The following is a 14,975-nucleotide window of genomic DNA, read 5'->3' on the forward strand; positions in this document are numbered from 1 at the left end:
GATGTGAGTAAGACTTTTAAGCAGGTCAACATTCACAAGGCCGCAGGGCCAGACGTATTACCAGGACGTGTACTCCGAGCATGTGCTGACCAACTGGCAAGTGTCTTCACAGACATTTTCAACATGTCCCTGACTGAGTCTGTAATACCAACATGTTTCAAGCAGACCACCATAGTCCCCGTGCCCAAGGACACTAAGATAACCTGCCTAAATGACTACCGACCCATAGCACTGACGTCTGTAGCCATGAAGTGCTTTGAAAGGCTGGTCATGGCTCACATCAACACCATTCTCCCAGAAACCCTAGACCCACTCTAATTTGCATACCGCCCCAACAGATCCACAGATGATGCAATCTCTATTGCACTCCACACTGCCCTTTCCCACCTGGACAAGAGGAACACCTACGTGAGAATGCTATTCATTGACTACAGCTCAGCGTTCAACACCATAGTGCCCTCAAAGCTCATCACTAAGCTAAGGATCCTGGGACTAAACACCTCCCTCTGCAACTGGATCCTGGACTTCCTGACGGGCTGCCCCCAGGTGGTAAGGGTAGGTAACAACACATCTGTCTCACTGATCCTCAACACGGGGGCCCCTCAGGGGTGCGTGCTCAGTCCCCTCCTGTACTCCCTGTTCACCCATGACTGTATGGCCAGGCACGACTCCAACACCATCATTAAGTTTGCCGACGACACAACAGTGGTAGGCCTGATCACCGACAACGATGAGACAGCCTATAGGGAGGAGGTCAGAGACCTGGCCGTGTGGTGCCAGGATAACAAGCTCTCCCTCAACGTGACCAAGACAAAGGAGATGATTGTGGACAACAGGAAAAAAAAGAGGACTGAGCACGCCCCCATTCTCATCGACGGGGCTGTAGTGGAACAGGTTGAGAGCTTCAAGTTCCTTGGTGTCCACATCACCAACGAACTATCATGGTCCAAACACACCAAGACAGTTGTGAAGAGGGCACGACAAAGCCTATTCCCCCTCAGGAGATTGAAAAGATTTGGCATGGGTCCTCAGATCCTCAAAAAATTACACAGCTGCACCATCGAGATCATCCTGACTGGTTGCATCACCGCCTGGTATGGCAACTGCTCGGCCTCCGACCGCAAGGCACTACAGAGGGTAGTGCGTACGGCCCAGTACATCACTGGGGCCAAGCTTCCTGCCATCCAGGACCTCTATACCAGGCGGTGTCAGAGGAAGGCCCTCAAAATTGTCAAAGACTCCAGCCACCCTAGTCATAAACTGTTCTCTCTGCTACCGCATGGCAAGCGGTACCAGAGTGCCAAGTCTAGGTCCAAAAGACTTCTCAACAGCTTCTACCCCAAGCCATAAGACTCATGAACAGCTAATCATGGCTACCCGGACTATTTGCATTGTTTTTCTCGGTCGCCCATTTCAATATTTCATTTTTCATTAGATTTTTCCATTATGTAAATTTTGGCGGATTGATTGATTTCCAAGTTTTTAGTATACGTTTTTTTCAAGATGAGTGATGAGAGGAGAATCATCTAGCCCATTGGGTATCTCATTACACCCCCATATGCCATATATTGAAATATGCAGACAGAAGGATTAAAACCTTTGCACTTCATAGCATTCCCAGAAAGCATGGATTATTGATTAATTCGTTTTACACATAAGACATGACTCTTCTGTTGTGCTGTAGAATTTGTGAAAATATTTTACATCGAAATTTCGTGATATCTTGGTCAGTCCAAAATTACTTTTTAATTCTGTCATGGAAATAAATGTATTTTCTGTTACCAAGTCATTTACCATTTTTATGCCTTTAGTTTTCCATGTGGACCAATTTATTGGTGAATTCTGAAAAGCTTTCCAAGGTTGTGTATTTAGGGCATGATATTGGTTCTTGTAGAATACGTTTCATTTTCTTCCATATTGTTATAGTGTTCTTAACTATGAAGTTGTTAATGTTCTTAGCTTTATCCTTTGAAAATAGACAAGTACGATTCTGGGGATGAGTATGTGCATCTTCAATGTGTACCGATTGTTCCTCTTTAGTGCATTTAACTATATGTCGCAAGAAAAAGCCTTGGGTAGAGAGTTAATAAAATTCCAAGTATGGAAGGTTTAAACCACCCTCAGATATAGGAAGATGTAAAACTTTGCTTTTTATTCTATGAAATTATTTGCTCATATAAAGTCTGTTATGACCGAATGTACTTTTTAAAAGAATGTCTACGGTGGGGTAATTGTTATTACCGAAAATAAATACAAGAACTTTGGCAGCCATGCCATTCTAAAGAGGTTTATTCTACCTGTAAGATGTATGGGAAGATTATTCAATTTAATTAGATCTGCTTTCTTATTGTTGAGTAATGGAATAAAGTTATCTTTATATATTAATCTAAATGATATTGATATGATTACCAGGGATTAGAGATATTGATCGGGTCAAGAAGAAGAAACAGGGGTTTACATTATACATTCCACCAGAGCGAGAGAGGATTTCAGGATACAGACTTTAGTCAGTCAGAGGACACACATTTGTCAATAGATTACACACACTGGACTGAGGCTTTTTCCAAATAAAATTGCATGCAATGATGTACACAAATTGTACAATGCCAGAGATCCTAATACGTCACATCTTTTCATTCCAGCCCAGTAGGTGGCGGTAATGCACCATTAAAATTGGTTGCCAACAACGGTTAACACCACTGAAGAATAAGAAAAGCGGAAGTCATCTTCTTGTGGCAGGTGCGTAGGAAATAAAGAACGTTTTTAAACGTATTTACTAGCTAATAAATATACCGCTGGTGTTGTATTTTTTTATGTTTCTTTTGTAACATACACATATAAATCAATGGCATGAATGTCTTCGACTTAGCTTCCATTATAGGCCCTTAGTGAGAGCTTGCTAGCTGTTGCGTGCTACCCGATGACTGTTGACAGCAGTTGTAAATTAATTTGTTTATTTCAAAATGTAACTAGAGAAGACCTGTGGGAGACAACTTAATGGAATAATATGTAGTATCTAGCTACGTAACTAACATATCCTTGCTAACATTTGCCATAAAGAGTGTGTTTGTGGGTGCGTGTGTGTGTGTGTCCTCTTCCTCCAGATATAGGGTAGTGGTCTTCATCCAGTCCAGGTTAAGGAGGTTGCTACCTGGCGGTCTGTCTGTTAGTATGTCGTCCAGGAGAGAACAGAGTTCCAGGTCCCTTTTATTCGGCCTGCTGGTTGTACTGCTCTGTGAAGTGATCTCCTTTGCACACGCTAGTAAGGTATGTCAATACTAGGACTATCAACTCTGGTGTATTCTATTGTAGCCTGAGTCCCAGATCTGTTTCTACTGGCTTGCCAATTCTATTGCCAGGGCTGCGAACTTTTGAAGAAAGCTTTGAGTGAGATTTGCTATGTGAATTTCATTGCCCAATGGCACAACCCCTAGACGGGGGTCTGGGTGTCCTCCCCCAGGAAAAATGTACTGTTTTAAAGCTCATTTCCTGCAATTCTACATATTCTGACATGGCTTAGGCCTATGACCAGAGTGAGAAAAAAAAAACACAGGTCAGGTGTATTTAGGACGACAGTTACTTTGAGTATTCGAGTACTTCGAGCTGACTAGGTGAAAAATCTGTCTGTGCCCTTAAGCAAGGCCTAATTGCTCCTGTAAGTCGCTCTGGATAAGAGCGTCTGCTAAATGACTAAAATGTAATGTAATGTAAAATGAGTATGCAAATATTTTTTTACATATTTATTTGGTGGTTTGACACTTTATTCAGACAGTAATTAAATTAGATGGAGAGACAGGAAAATGGGAAGGTTGGATGCAGGGATTGATCCCTGTTCTCAGGTGGAAAGCTGGACACAAACATATTGTATTTTGTAATTTAGGTAAACTATCTCTTTAAAATAGGGCTGAAAGAAAATCCTGCTTGCTCTCCGGGAGGGTTGACTACCCCTGATGTTTCCCAAGTTCTGGTTGTTTAAAAATATTCTTGTTATAACAATTAATTTCTCAAAATCACTGAACCTTCAAGAAAAGTCTAATGAATATCAATATTCTGCTGGATTATTCCTACTAGTTGAAGATCCTTGCCATCATCTTACTCTACATAGACAAAATATGTTGAGTTTATGATTTTTAAGCCCCCCTAAAATGTCAACAATTATATTTGATTCCTGGAGCATATAATATCCAGTGCTTATTTGTATGACTTATTCAAAACTGTCCATGAATGGCTGAAAAAATACATAGCCTCATATAATACATTTTCAAAGACACAAGTAGGCATATCAGATTTCACATATGGGATTACACTGGCAACATTGGGAAGAAGTGGAATAATAAAATGTGTGGGGAATAACAGTAGTGTTCTTGCTGACAAGCACAGTAATTACCCTATATTGTTGCCCATTGTTAAGAGTGAGAATTGTTCAACTGATCAGACTAAATAAAGTAAATAGATAATAAAATCTCCTGAAGAGAAGATGACAAATATGCCCTTACACATTTTTACATTTTAAATTTTAGTCATTTAGCAGACTTACAGTTAGTGAGTGCATACATTTACACCAAAACCAAATTATGTTTCTATTTATTGTCCCCCCTCTAGAATAAAACATACACTTTTGGGTTCACAAGCTGTTTGACAAAAGTATTTTCAGTTACAAATCAGGTCACCCTACCAAACTTCCCTGCTAAAACATACTGTAGGTCTGTGCTGCCTTTTCGTTGTCACAGCCTAAAAGCCAATCACCAAACAAGGGGACTAATGCAAGTGTGGATTAAACATGCTGTCAAAAGGCTGCATTCTTTAATATGGGCGGGAGTAACAGCAAAGTCATTTTGTTGACATTGTACAAAAAAAGAGCGCTACCATTCTGCTATTTTTACAGTTTTATTAACTTAGCAGATACCATTCTCTCTTTCCATTCAGTTCTATTCTAATCTTAAGAGGCATTTCTTTAAAACATGCATCCAATCCCCTTGATCCCTAACATAACTAGACCAATCATATGCTTCAATGTTCCGCGGTTAACAGTGCTGTGGCAAGACAGGACAATGATAGAGGTTCTGCTCGTGATGGTAAATTGCAGGCGCAGATGCTCTGATTTCAAAACAATTTGGAGCACAGTTGAAAAGTTAATGCAATGACTATAATGGACTAATTAGAAAAATAAAAGCAGTACTTTTCAATAAGTGAGATATAAGAGGTGTGCCGTGAGAGTGTGAGAAGAGGGTCAAATGCGTGTCTCACATCCAATGCGTGAGAGTTTGCAGCTCTGCATTGCTCTGATTGCCTACAACGTTTGGCGTGACAAATGACAATCACAGTAATGGCGTTAACAAGACAGCACAAATAGATCTGGTATAAGCTAGTGTATACTGCTACCATTTTTTGATAATGCACATATCACTGTATAGTAATAAGGATCTTCTCTATATTCACAGAGTTTTGAAGATGTGCGCTGCAAGTGTATCTGTCCACCCTACAGGAACATCACCGGACACATCTACAACAGGAATGTCTCCCAGAAAGATTGGTGAGGGATTTTCTAGTGCATAACATGTGCATGCACATCATGCTGAATTCACAATCTAGTCTTCCACAAAGAATCCCCACATAGTTAATAATAATAATATAATAATATGCCATTTAGCAGACGCTTTTATCCAAAGCGACTTACAGTCGTGCGTGCATACATTTTTGTGTATGGGTGGTCCCGGGGATCGAACCCACTACCATGGCGTTACAAGCGCCGTGCTCTACCAGCTGAGCTACAGAGGACCACAAGTTCTGCTGAGGGGTGGTGGATTTCAAGTTCCATACCATAAATTAATAGTTTGTTGTTTATCATAGTCATGGAAAGGCTCAACTAAAAATGTAGACTACATCTTGGCCCAGTCCATAATGTCATTGTTACATCTTGGATCCATCCTAATATGTTTATTTATCTGTCCCCAGTAACTGCCTCCATGTAGTGGAGCCCATGCCAGTGCCGGGCCATGATGTGGAGGCCTACTGCCTGCTGTGTGAGTGCAAGTATGAGGAACGCAGCAGCAACACCATCAAGGTACTGAGTCTGACCCTTACACACACAGTTGATTTCAACTGCTATTAACTGGTGTTGGGTATGGTTAAATTCCATGTGCCCATAGGCACAACTTAGCCTCTTAAAAAACTCTCCTGAGGTTAAGGGTCACTGATTGTAACTCAGCTATGGCGGTCTGGAAAGTTACTGCTAAGGACTTATTGTCCACTTAGTAGATGGTTTATAGCCTTGAGTTATGTTATGGCATGTGCTGGCACTGGGAGAATGGAACAGATAAGGATGCTCTTATAATAAGGCCTTCGACCTTGTGTTCTTTGGATTATGTTACGGACTCTCAGGAGAACGTTTCTGTCTTCCCCCTTTGTGCACAATTATTTTATTAAACCTTTAAAATACAGTTGTGGTTCGCTTTATCCTTTGAATCCAGCATTTCCACACCTGAGCAACCTAAGATTCCCAACTGTGGTAAAAACTGACTGGTGGTAATGCTAAAGAGGAAATGGTATAGGAGCATGGTGTTTAAAACCATGACTAAAGGAATACATTCACGACTATCCATACAGCATATACTGTACGTAAGGCCCGACTCTAAAAGTGTAAATGCCAGATAAATGAGAGAACCAGACTGAGACCATTGTACTGAAATGCACGTTTTTTATTTACGCCTTAATGTTTATCAGTAAAATTCATTACAATTTCATTAAGGTAATGTGATGGCCAAATGTTATACATTATGGCTGGCTTACTGGTAACTGAAGTTGTACATTATGGCTGGCTTCCTGGTAACTGATGTTGTACAGTATGGCTGGCTTCCTGGTAACTGATGTTGTACATTATGGCTGGCTTCCTGGTAATGTTATACATTATGGCTGGCTTACTGGTAACTGATATTGTACATTATGGCTGACTTCCTGGTAATGTTGTACATTATGGCTGGCTTCCTGGTAATGTTGTACATTATGGCTGGCTTCCTGGTAATGTTGTACATTATGGCTGGCTTCCTGGTAATGTTGTACATTATGGCTGGCTTCCTGGTAACTGTAAGTGTAGTAGAAGGTTCCACTATTCAGACCGCAGGTTATGCTGTGCGTGCCAGAGTGGAGCTTAGTGGTGCAGGTTCCCAGGTGGTCATCGAAGTTCAGGTCCTTCTCCCAGATCTCAAACTTCAGGGAAGCCCTGGATGCCACATTCAGAAAGTTAAATACGGCACTCCAGGATGGGTTTTGAGTATCATTGTGCCAGTCTGTCATGCCACCGGATTCGCCACCACATCAAACCTTGACATAGGGGTCAGGGTAATTACCAGCAGAGTCCTCTAGAAGCCCGACACCCTGACGTTTGCAGCATACATAATAATAATAATAATAATAATTTTGCTAGGTATCGTTAGCTAGCGCCAGTCAGCTGTACCTGCGCCAAAACTCCTGTATGTTTCATCCTATAGCTTGTTCTCCATCTTTTTAAAGAGTGAGCCAACATGTTTTCAGCACTTTTATTTCCATGACTGATCAAAGAAAATGTTCTCATGCTCTATCTTGTCTCTCTGCAGCAGACATGGTGAGCAATATGTTTAGAAAATCAAACCACAATAAAATGGCAGTATTGAATCACAATACATTGAAAATCGTGAGAATCGCTATACATATCGTATCGTCACCAAAGTATTGTGATAATATTGTTTCATGAGTTCCATTTGCAATCCCCAGCCCTAGTCTTCACAGAGAAGAGTAGATACAAATAAATAAAAAGTCAGAAGGTCAAGGAAATATATTTTATGCTTTATGCAAAATGCAATAAAGTAATACAGTACACTCTCGTTACAGGACTTGATATGAAGATTAGAATGGAGTAGGTCTAACCTGTACTATGTAGTCTGTATCTCAGGGGAACTAACCACTGATGTTTTTTCCCTATGCCCTCTCTGTGTTTATAAAGATTTCACGCATGCATCAGCGGTGGTTGATGGCACTTAAATTGTTGCTCTGTTGGTGTCATGTTTTGCCTGAGAAAAAAAAAAGAATACAAGTGAAACTTGGTAGCACAAAGATGGTTGGAGGTCCACACATCAGAGAATGTTGACTTGAATAAGTTGCTTGTATTAAATTATACTGTCAATCCTCCATAGGAAACCTATTGAAATCATAGAAATATAGATCATAGAATAGACATTCCTGTTTAAGTTGGCATTTGACCGGCGGTCATCTTTGTGGTAGTAATTGGAAGTACAAATTTCTATTCAATATACATTTCAATGATGTACCAGCTGTGGTCTGAAGGGATATGTCCATTCTATGAATTATATTTCTATGATTGAAATGACACCCACCCTGCATTCAAGACTATGCTGTATCTCAACCGATGGCGGGCACAACACAAACCCCTTAGATGATGTAAAATAGGGTCCAAGCTACAACATATGAAAATAATCGTAGTTGACGTGTTTTTAGATCATTTACGTCAAAGGTTAAAAAATGTTGTTTTAGAGAATTTGGCGGTACGTCCAACCAGCCTCACAACCGCAGTCTAGGATCTCAATATCAAGCTTCTTCACCTGCGGGATCATCTGAGACCAGCACAAGGACAGCTGATGAAACTGTGGGTTTGCACAACCGAAGAATTTCTGCACAAACTGTCAGAAAGCGTCTCAGGGAAGCTCATCTGCGTGCTCGTCGTCCTCACCAGGGTCTTGACCTAACTTCAGTTCGGTGTCGTAACCCACTTCAGTGGGCAAATACTCACAGTGGTGTAAAAATACTTAAGTTGTTTTTTGGGGTATCTGTACTTTACTTTACTATTTATATTTTTGACAACTTTTACTTTTACTCCACTACCCTAAAGAAGATATGTGCTTTCTACTCCATACATTTTCCCTTACACCCAAAAGTACTCGTTACATTTTGAATGCCTAGCAGGACAGGAAAATGGTCTAATTCATGCACCTATCAAGAGAACATCCCTGGTCATCCCTACTGCATCTGATCTGGCGGACTCACTAAACACAAATGCTTTGTTTGTAAATTATGTCTGAGTGTTGGACTGTGCCCCTGGCTATCCGTAAATTACATAAACAAGAAAATCATGCCGTCTGGTTTGCTTAATATAAGGAATTTGAAAACTTTTACTTTTGATACTTAAGTATATTTTAGCAATTACATTTACTTTTGATACTTAAGTATTTTAAAACCAAATACTTTTTGACTACTTTTACTCAAGTAGGATTTTACTGGGTGACTTTCACTTTTACTTGTCATTTTTCTATTAAGGTATCTTTACTAAATGGGTACTTTTTCCACCACTGAATACTCACCTTCGATGGCCACTGGCATGCTGGAGAAGTGTGCTCTTCACGGATGAATCCCGGTTTCAACTGTACTGGGCAGATGGCAGACAGCATGTATGGCGTTGTGTGGGCGAGCGGTTTCCTGATGTCAACGTTGTGAACAGAGTGCCCCATGGACAACGAACACAATTGCATTTTATGGATGGCAATTTGAATGCACAGAGATACCGTGACAAGATCTTGAGGCCAACTGTCGTGCCATTCATCTGCCGCCATCACCTCATGTTTCAGCATGATAATGCTAGCCCCCATGTCGCCATGATCTGTACACAATTCCTGGAAGCTGAAAATGTGCCAGTTCTTCCATGGCCTGCATACTCACCAGACATGTCACCCATTGAGCATGTTTGGGATGCTCTGGATCGACGTGTATGACAGCGTATTCCAGTTCTCGCCAATATTCAGCAACTTCGCACAGCCATTGAAGAATGGGACAACATTCCACAGGCCACAATCAACAGCCTGATCAACTCCATGCGAAGGAGATGTTGCGCTGCATGAGGCAAATGGTGGTGCCCCATGGGTACTGACTGGTTTTCTGATCCACGCCCTTACTTTTTTTAATTTTAAGGTATCTGTGACCAACAAATGCATATCTAATTAATTTATTTCCATTGACTGATTTCTTTATGAACTGTAACTCAGTCAAATATTTGAAATTGTTGCATGTTGCATTTATATCTTTGTTCATTTTCATTTGGTAACAGAATTTTGAGTTGAATCACTTAATTACAAATAGATGTCAGTAAAAACACTATAACTAATTGGTAGGTCTACCTTTACTTGTTACTTCCGTGAACTTTCATTATGCTCCCTCATGAAAGAGATAAATTAGAAAATATCTTAAAGATGCAGTGCTGCTTGAAAGTATGTGAACCCCTTGTGCAATTACAGATATTTTCAGTTTTTACCATGAAATCTTCATTTAATCAGAACCAGTCTTTTTGATCTGACATAACAGGTTTATATTGACCAATACCATGTGTTGGTGTAGAGGAAATCATGTGTGTAGTAGAAAAACAAAATTAAAAAGGAATTAGTGCAGGTGCAAAAATAAGTGAACCCTAAGTTGCGTTGGTTAAATCAAGTAGGTAAGTAGAATCAGGTGGGTAAATAATTAGCTACCAAATGAACCAATCAAAGGAGAGATCGTTAGGAAAGAGTTTGGGCGGGACCCTGATAAATAGAGAAAAGAAACCTGGTCAGTTTGGTGTTACCCATCCAGTTGAATGCGAAGCACACCATGCCGAGAGGAAAGGAGATCTCAGAGGACATCAGGACGAGGGTAGTGAGAGTACATCAGTCTGGGGAAGGCTATAAAATCATCTCAAAAAGATTTGAGCTCCATCAGTCCACTGTGAGGCAAATAATTTATAAATGGAGAGCATTTAACATGACAGCAACTCGGCCTAGAAGTAGTGGACGCCCTTCCAAAATATCCCCAAGAGCCACAAGAACAATAATAAATCAGGTAAAAGCCACCCCAAACATAACAGCTAGAGATTTGCAGACCTCCCTTGTGGCATCTCAGGTAACTGTGCATGCTTCAACAATAAAAAGAACACTGAATCGAAATGCCATTCATGGGAGGGTTGCTAGGAAGAAGCCTCTGCTGTCAAAAAAGAACCAAACTGCCCGTCTTAACTTTGCCAGAGACCACCTGGACAAACCGGAAGGTTTCTGGAAGTCCAAAATTGACCTTTTTGGTCACAATCAACACCGCTATGTTTGGCGAAAACCCAACACTGCCTACCACCAAAATAACCTTATTCCAACAGTCAGGCATGGTGGTGGGAATGTCAAGATCTGGGGCTGCTTTTCCTCCTCTGGACCTGGACGACTACACATCATTAAGGGAACCATGAATTCTGAGGTATACCAGGAGATTCTTGAACAGAACTTCAGGCCATCAGTCAAGGAGCTAAAGCTGGGCCAAAAATGGGTCTTCCAACAAGACAACGACCCAAAGCATTCAAGCAAATCTACCAAAGAATGGCTCAGGAGAAAGAATATTTGTGTTTTGGATTGGCCAAGTCAAAGTCCTGACCTAAATCCAATGGAGATGCTGTGGCAGGACCTGAAGCGGGAAGTTCATGCCAGATACCCCTCAAACCTCACTCAATTGGCTGAGTTCTGTAAGGAGGAGTGGGCAGAAATTACTCAAAATAGATGTCAGAGACTGATTACTGGCTATAGGAGACGTTTATTCCAAGTTATCGCTGCTAATGGAGGTGCGACAAGCTATTGACTGAAGGGGTTCAAATTTTTTTTTCACAGAAGTTTCTGTTAAATCACTTTTGTTAAATAAACAATGAAAATATATATTTTTTTTTTCTGTCATGTACTTGGAATGTCTTTATTACGAATTGGGGTTTAGATAAGGATTATATGTTTATTTTCATATTTTATAGCAAAATAATGACCAGGGTTCACATACTTTCAAGCAGCACTGTATGTGGGTTTTGGGTAACGGAATTTCATGGCGCAGGGCAATGTTTCTTAAATAATTTCTCCAAAACGAAATATAAGTGTTGATATTGTTTGTCAGGGGTCTTTAGTTCAACATTAATGTGTTTTGATGTATTTTTATTACCTTTTTAAGACTTTTTCTGGTAGATGTTTTCTAAGGCCCCTTTTCCATCTGTTTGACCAGAAATCAAAGCCTTTGCTTGTTCCTAATATTTAGGATAGAACATTGTTGGAAAATGTATATATGCCTTAATTTCAACAACAAAACATATCTAGACTCTGCTTTAATTTGACAACAGATTTGACATTCTGCTATGAACTTCACATCTTTTCTTATTTTTTTATTTAATATTTGTACATACTTTTTAGATACTGTATTTGCCAATGTGAATAATAAATTATATATTTATAATATAGAAATAATGTTTGAAATATCCCTCTCCCTCTGCTTTTTTTTGTAATAATACATCATTTCCTCTCTTTGTATTCCTGCAGATCTTTTAATGTTTGCCTTTGCATTTCACAAAGCAGCCGAAGGCTTTGTCTACCAAACTTTAATCAAATCTGCGTTCTATCCTATGTCCCAGGTGACCATCCTCATCTACCTGTCAGTGGTGGGCTCCCTCCTACTCTACATGTTGTTCCTGCTGCTGGTTGACCCTCTGATCCGTAAACATGACCCCTATATCCAGCCCCTTCACAACGAAGAGGACTCTGAGGTAGGCCAACTTTTAAATACACATAAGCACACGCAAATTAATGAGTTACGTTACTGTTTGAATTCTGGAAGGTCAGATATACAGGAGCTTTATTTCATTCATCAATTGTAGAGTGCCAGCTTTGCTCTTCCACACAGTCACCACACAGAGGGATCATAAACTCACATTACCTATCAGTTAAGCTTGATGTTTTGATGATTTAGTTCTCTCTGATACCGCTAAGTTTTGTTGAGGTCAACCGGTGAAGGTCAACAGGTGAAGCACACAGGTGTGTGATGTCCTTTGTCTGTAACGTCCTGTGCTCTCTCTCTGTCTCTCTCTCCCCTCACAGGACATGCGGCCACAGCCTGAGGGTGCCAGTGCTGCTCAGGGAGGCAGAAGTAACACAGTACTGGAAAGGGTAGAGGGGGCACAGCAGCGGTGGAAAAAACAGGTCCAGGAACAGCGCAAGACTGTCTTTGACCGACACAAGATGCTTAGTTAAACCCCAATGGCTGACTTCAGATCAGAGGCTAGAGTCACCTCCTGAGCTTTGTCCACATCTGCTGCTGTTGTACTGTCATTAGCTACATCGTTGTTGTTCAGGATTTCAGTTCCTTTGCCATTTCAATACATTCCCACCACGTTTAAGACAGTTTATGTACAGTAATGTTGTTTGGAATGATGGCTGGCCCAATTGTCCTTTGTTTCCAAAATGATGGTTGCTGTCATAACTCAAAAGCTAAAGAATACAGATGTGATAGATGTGTATCGAAATGAGGAGTAGAACAAAACAGCATAATGCAAGTTGCAGTTACATCATCATCTCTGCGTCATACACTGAGTATACAAAACATTAAGAGACAATTGAGACATGGATTGTGTATGTGTGTCATTCAGAGGTTGAATGGGCAAAGATTTTGCCTTTAAACTGGGTATGGTAGTAGGTGTCAGGCGCACCGGTTTGTGTCAAGAACTGCAACGCTGCTAGGTTTTTCACGCTCAACAGTTTCCCGTATGTTTCAAAGAATGGTCCACCACCCAAAGGACATCCAGCCAACTGACACAACTGTGGGAAGCATTGGAGTAAACATGGGCCAGCATCCCTGTGGAACGCTTTCGACACCTTGTAGAGTCCATGCCCCGACGAATTGAGGCTGTTCTGAGGGAAAATGTTTGGTATACTCAGTGTTTACCGTTAAATGAAACTGGATATATTGCAATCATGGCATCAACAATAAGCTTGAAAAAATAAGACTGATTCTGAATGTCTTAATAAGCTTAACCACCTTTAAAAAATATATATATATCAACACTCATTGTAGCATTGTTGTGTTGTGACGTTATCTCAGCCAGTGGATACTGTAGCTAGGCTGAATGTTTCTAAATTATAAGTTCACTGGAAATAGGCTGACATTGCCAGTACTTAATTGGTTAATTTAATTATTAGCTAGTTTCAAGCAATATTCATTCCTTAGTTTAAGCACTGTATGAGAACCAGCTCACTGCTTGTGGTTCATTTAGCACTTCATGATGATATCCTTTGTACTGAAAGACACAATAATGGAGTATTTATTCCTTTATTAGCCTTGTAATAGTGATGAATCGTTTTGCTTACTTTGTTTTGAGAGGCTGACTCTGCCTGAGGTGGAGTTTATTGAAACTCCTGAGGAAGCTGAATGTGAATGGCTTGTCTTGTAACGCTCTTTATAATGTAGTTATTAACTGTAGAATCACTGGTTAATGGTTTTTGGAATTACTGGAATGCCAAATGACTTTGGATGATTCCAGAGTGGCATGTTGCAGTCAGTGGATTGTCTCTCACAGTCTATTAGCTAGGGCTGATGCTGTGCGTGTGCAGGGGGGAGATTTCCATTCACAGTCAAAAGTGAAATCATGCTGGCCTGCTTTTCCTCAAACATACATGTTGAGGAATGCTGAAGATGTCTGTTGAATTATTATTTCTTAATGTATTTTTAGATGATGTATTTAAATGCAAATGCACTCTTTTAATTGACGTTGTTTTCATAATGTGAATATGATAGGCTTATATGTTGATGTTTAAGACATCAACTGATATGTTTGATTAGGTTTTTATTACAGTTATATCTTGCACTGTTGAAAGAATGTGTGTTATGTAATTGTCCTACATAATGCTTGAGAAACAATAAAATAAGTTCCCTTGGTTGAGCTTATATTTATCCTGTTGAAGTTATTTGGTAAAATAGTTTGAAGACTCTTTTGTCTTTATAGATGATGTTAGACCCCTTGTTGTCACTTGGGTTGTTGCCTGCTGCCTTTTTCTGAAGCCATAGCCCTCATCTTCTGTTGTGCTTTTATTACTTGTGACCACTAGATGGCGACACAGCACATACTTTTGTAATTTATTTAAGCCTATGTTAGCTGGGCCTGGGGGAAATATACT

At 40.3% G+C, this 14,975-nt stretch overlaps 1 protein-coding gene across 1 annotated transcript; it reads left to right on the plus strand.

Annotated features, from left to right (window-relative positions):
- Positions 1–2,688: 2,688 nt before the first annotated feature.
- Positions 2,689–14,745, plus strand: tmem9 (transmembrane protein 9). Its single transcript, XM_084187007.1, has 6 exons — positions 2,689–2,739; positions 3,105–3,267; positions 5,442–5,533; positions 5,956–6,064; positions 12,440–12,571; positions 12,903–14,745. The coding sequence occupies exons 2-6, from the start codon at positions 3,172–3,174 to the stop codon at positions 13,053–13,055; spliced, it is 582 nt and encodes a 193-aa protein (XP_084043133.1). The 5' UTR covers positions 2,689–2,739; positions 3,105–3,171; the 3' UTR covers positions 13,056–14,745.
- The last annotated feature ends 230 nt before the right edge of the window (positions 14,746–14,975 follow it).

Source organism: Coregonus lavaretus, assembly GCF_964263955.1.
Source record: "Coregonus lavaretus genome assembly, chromosome: 22".
In the NCBI taxonomy this organism is placed as follows: domain Eukaryota; kingdom Metazoa; phylum Chordata; class Actinopteri; order Salmoniformes; family Salmonidae; genus Coregonus; species Coregonus lavaretus.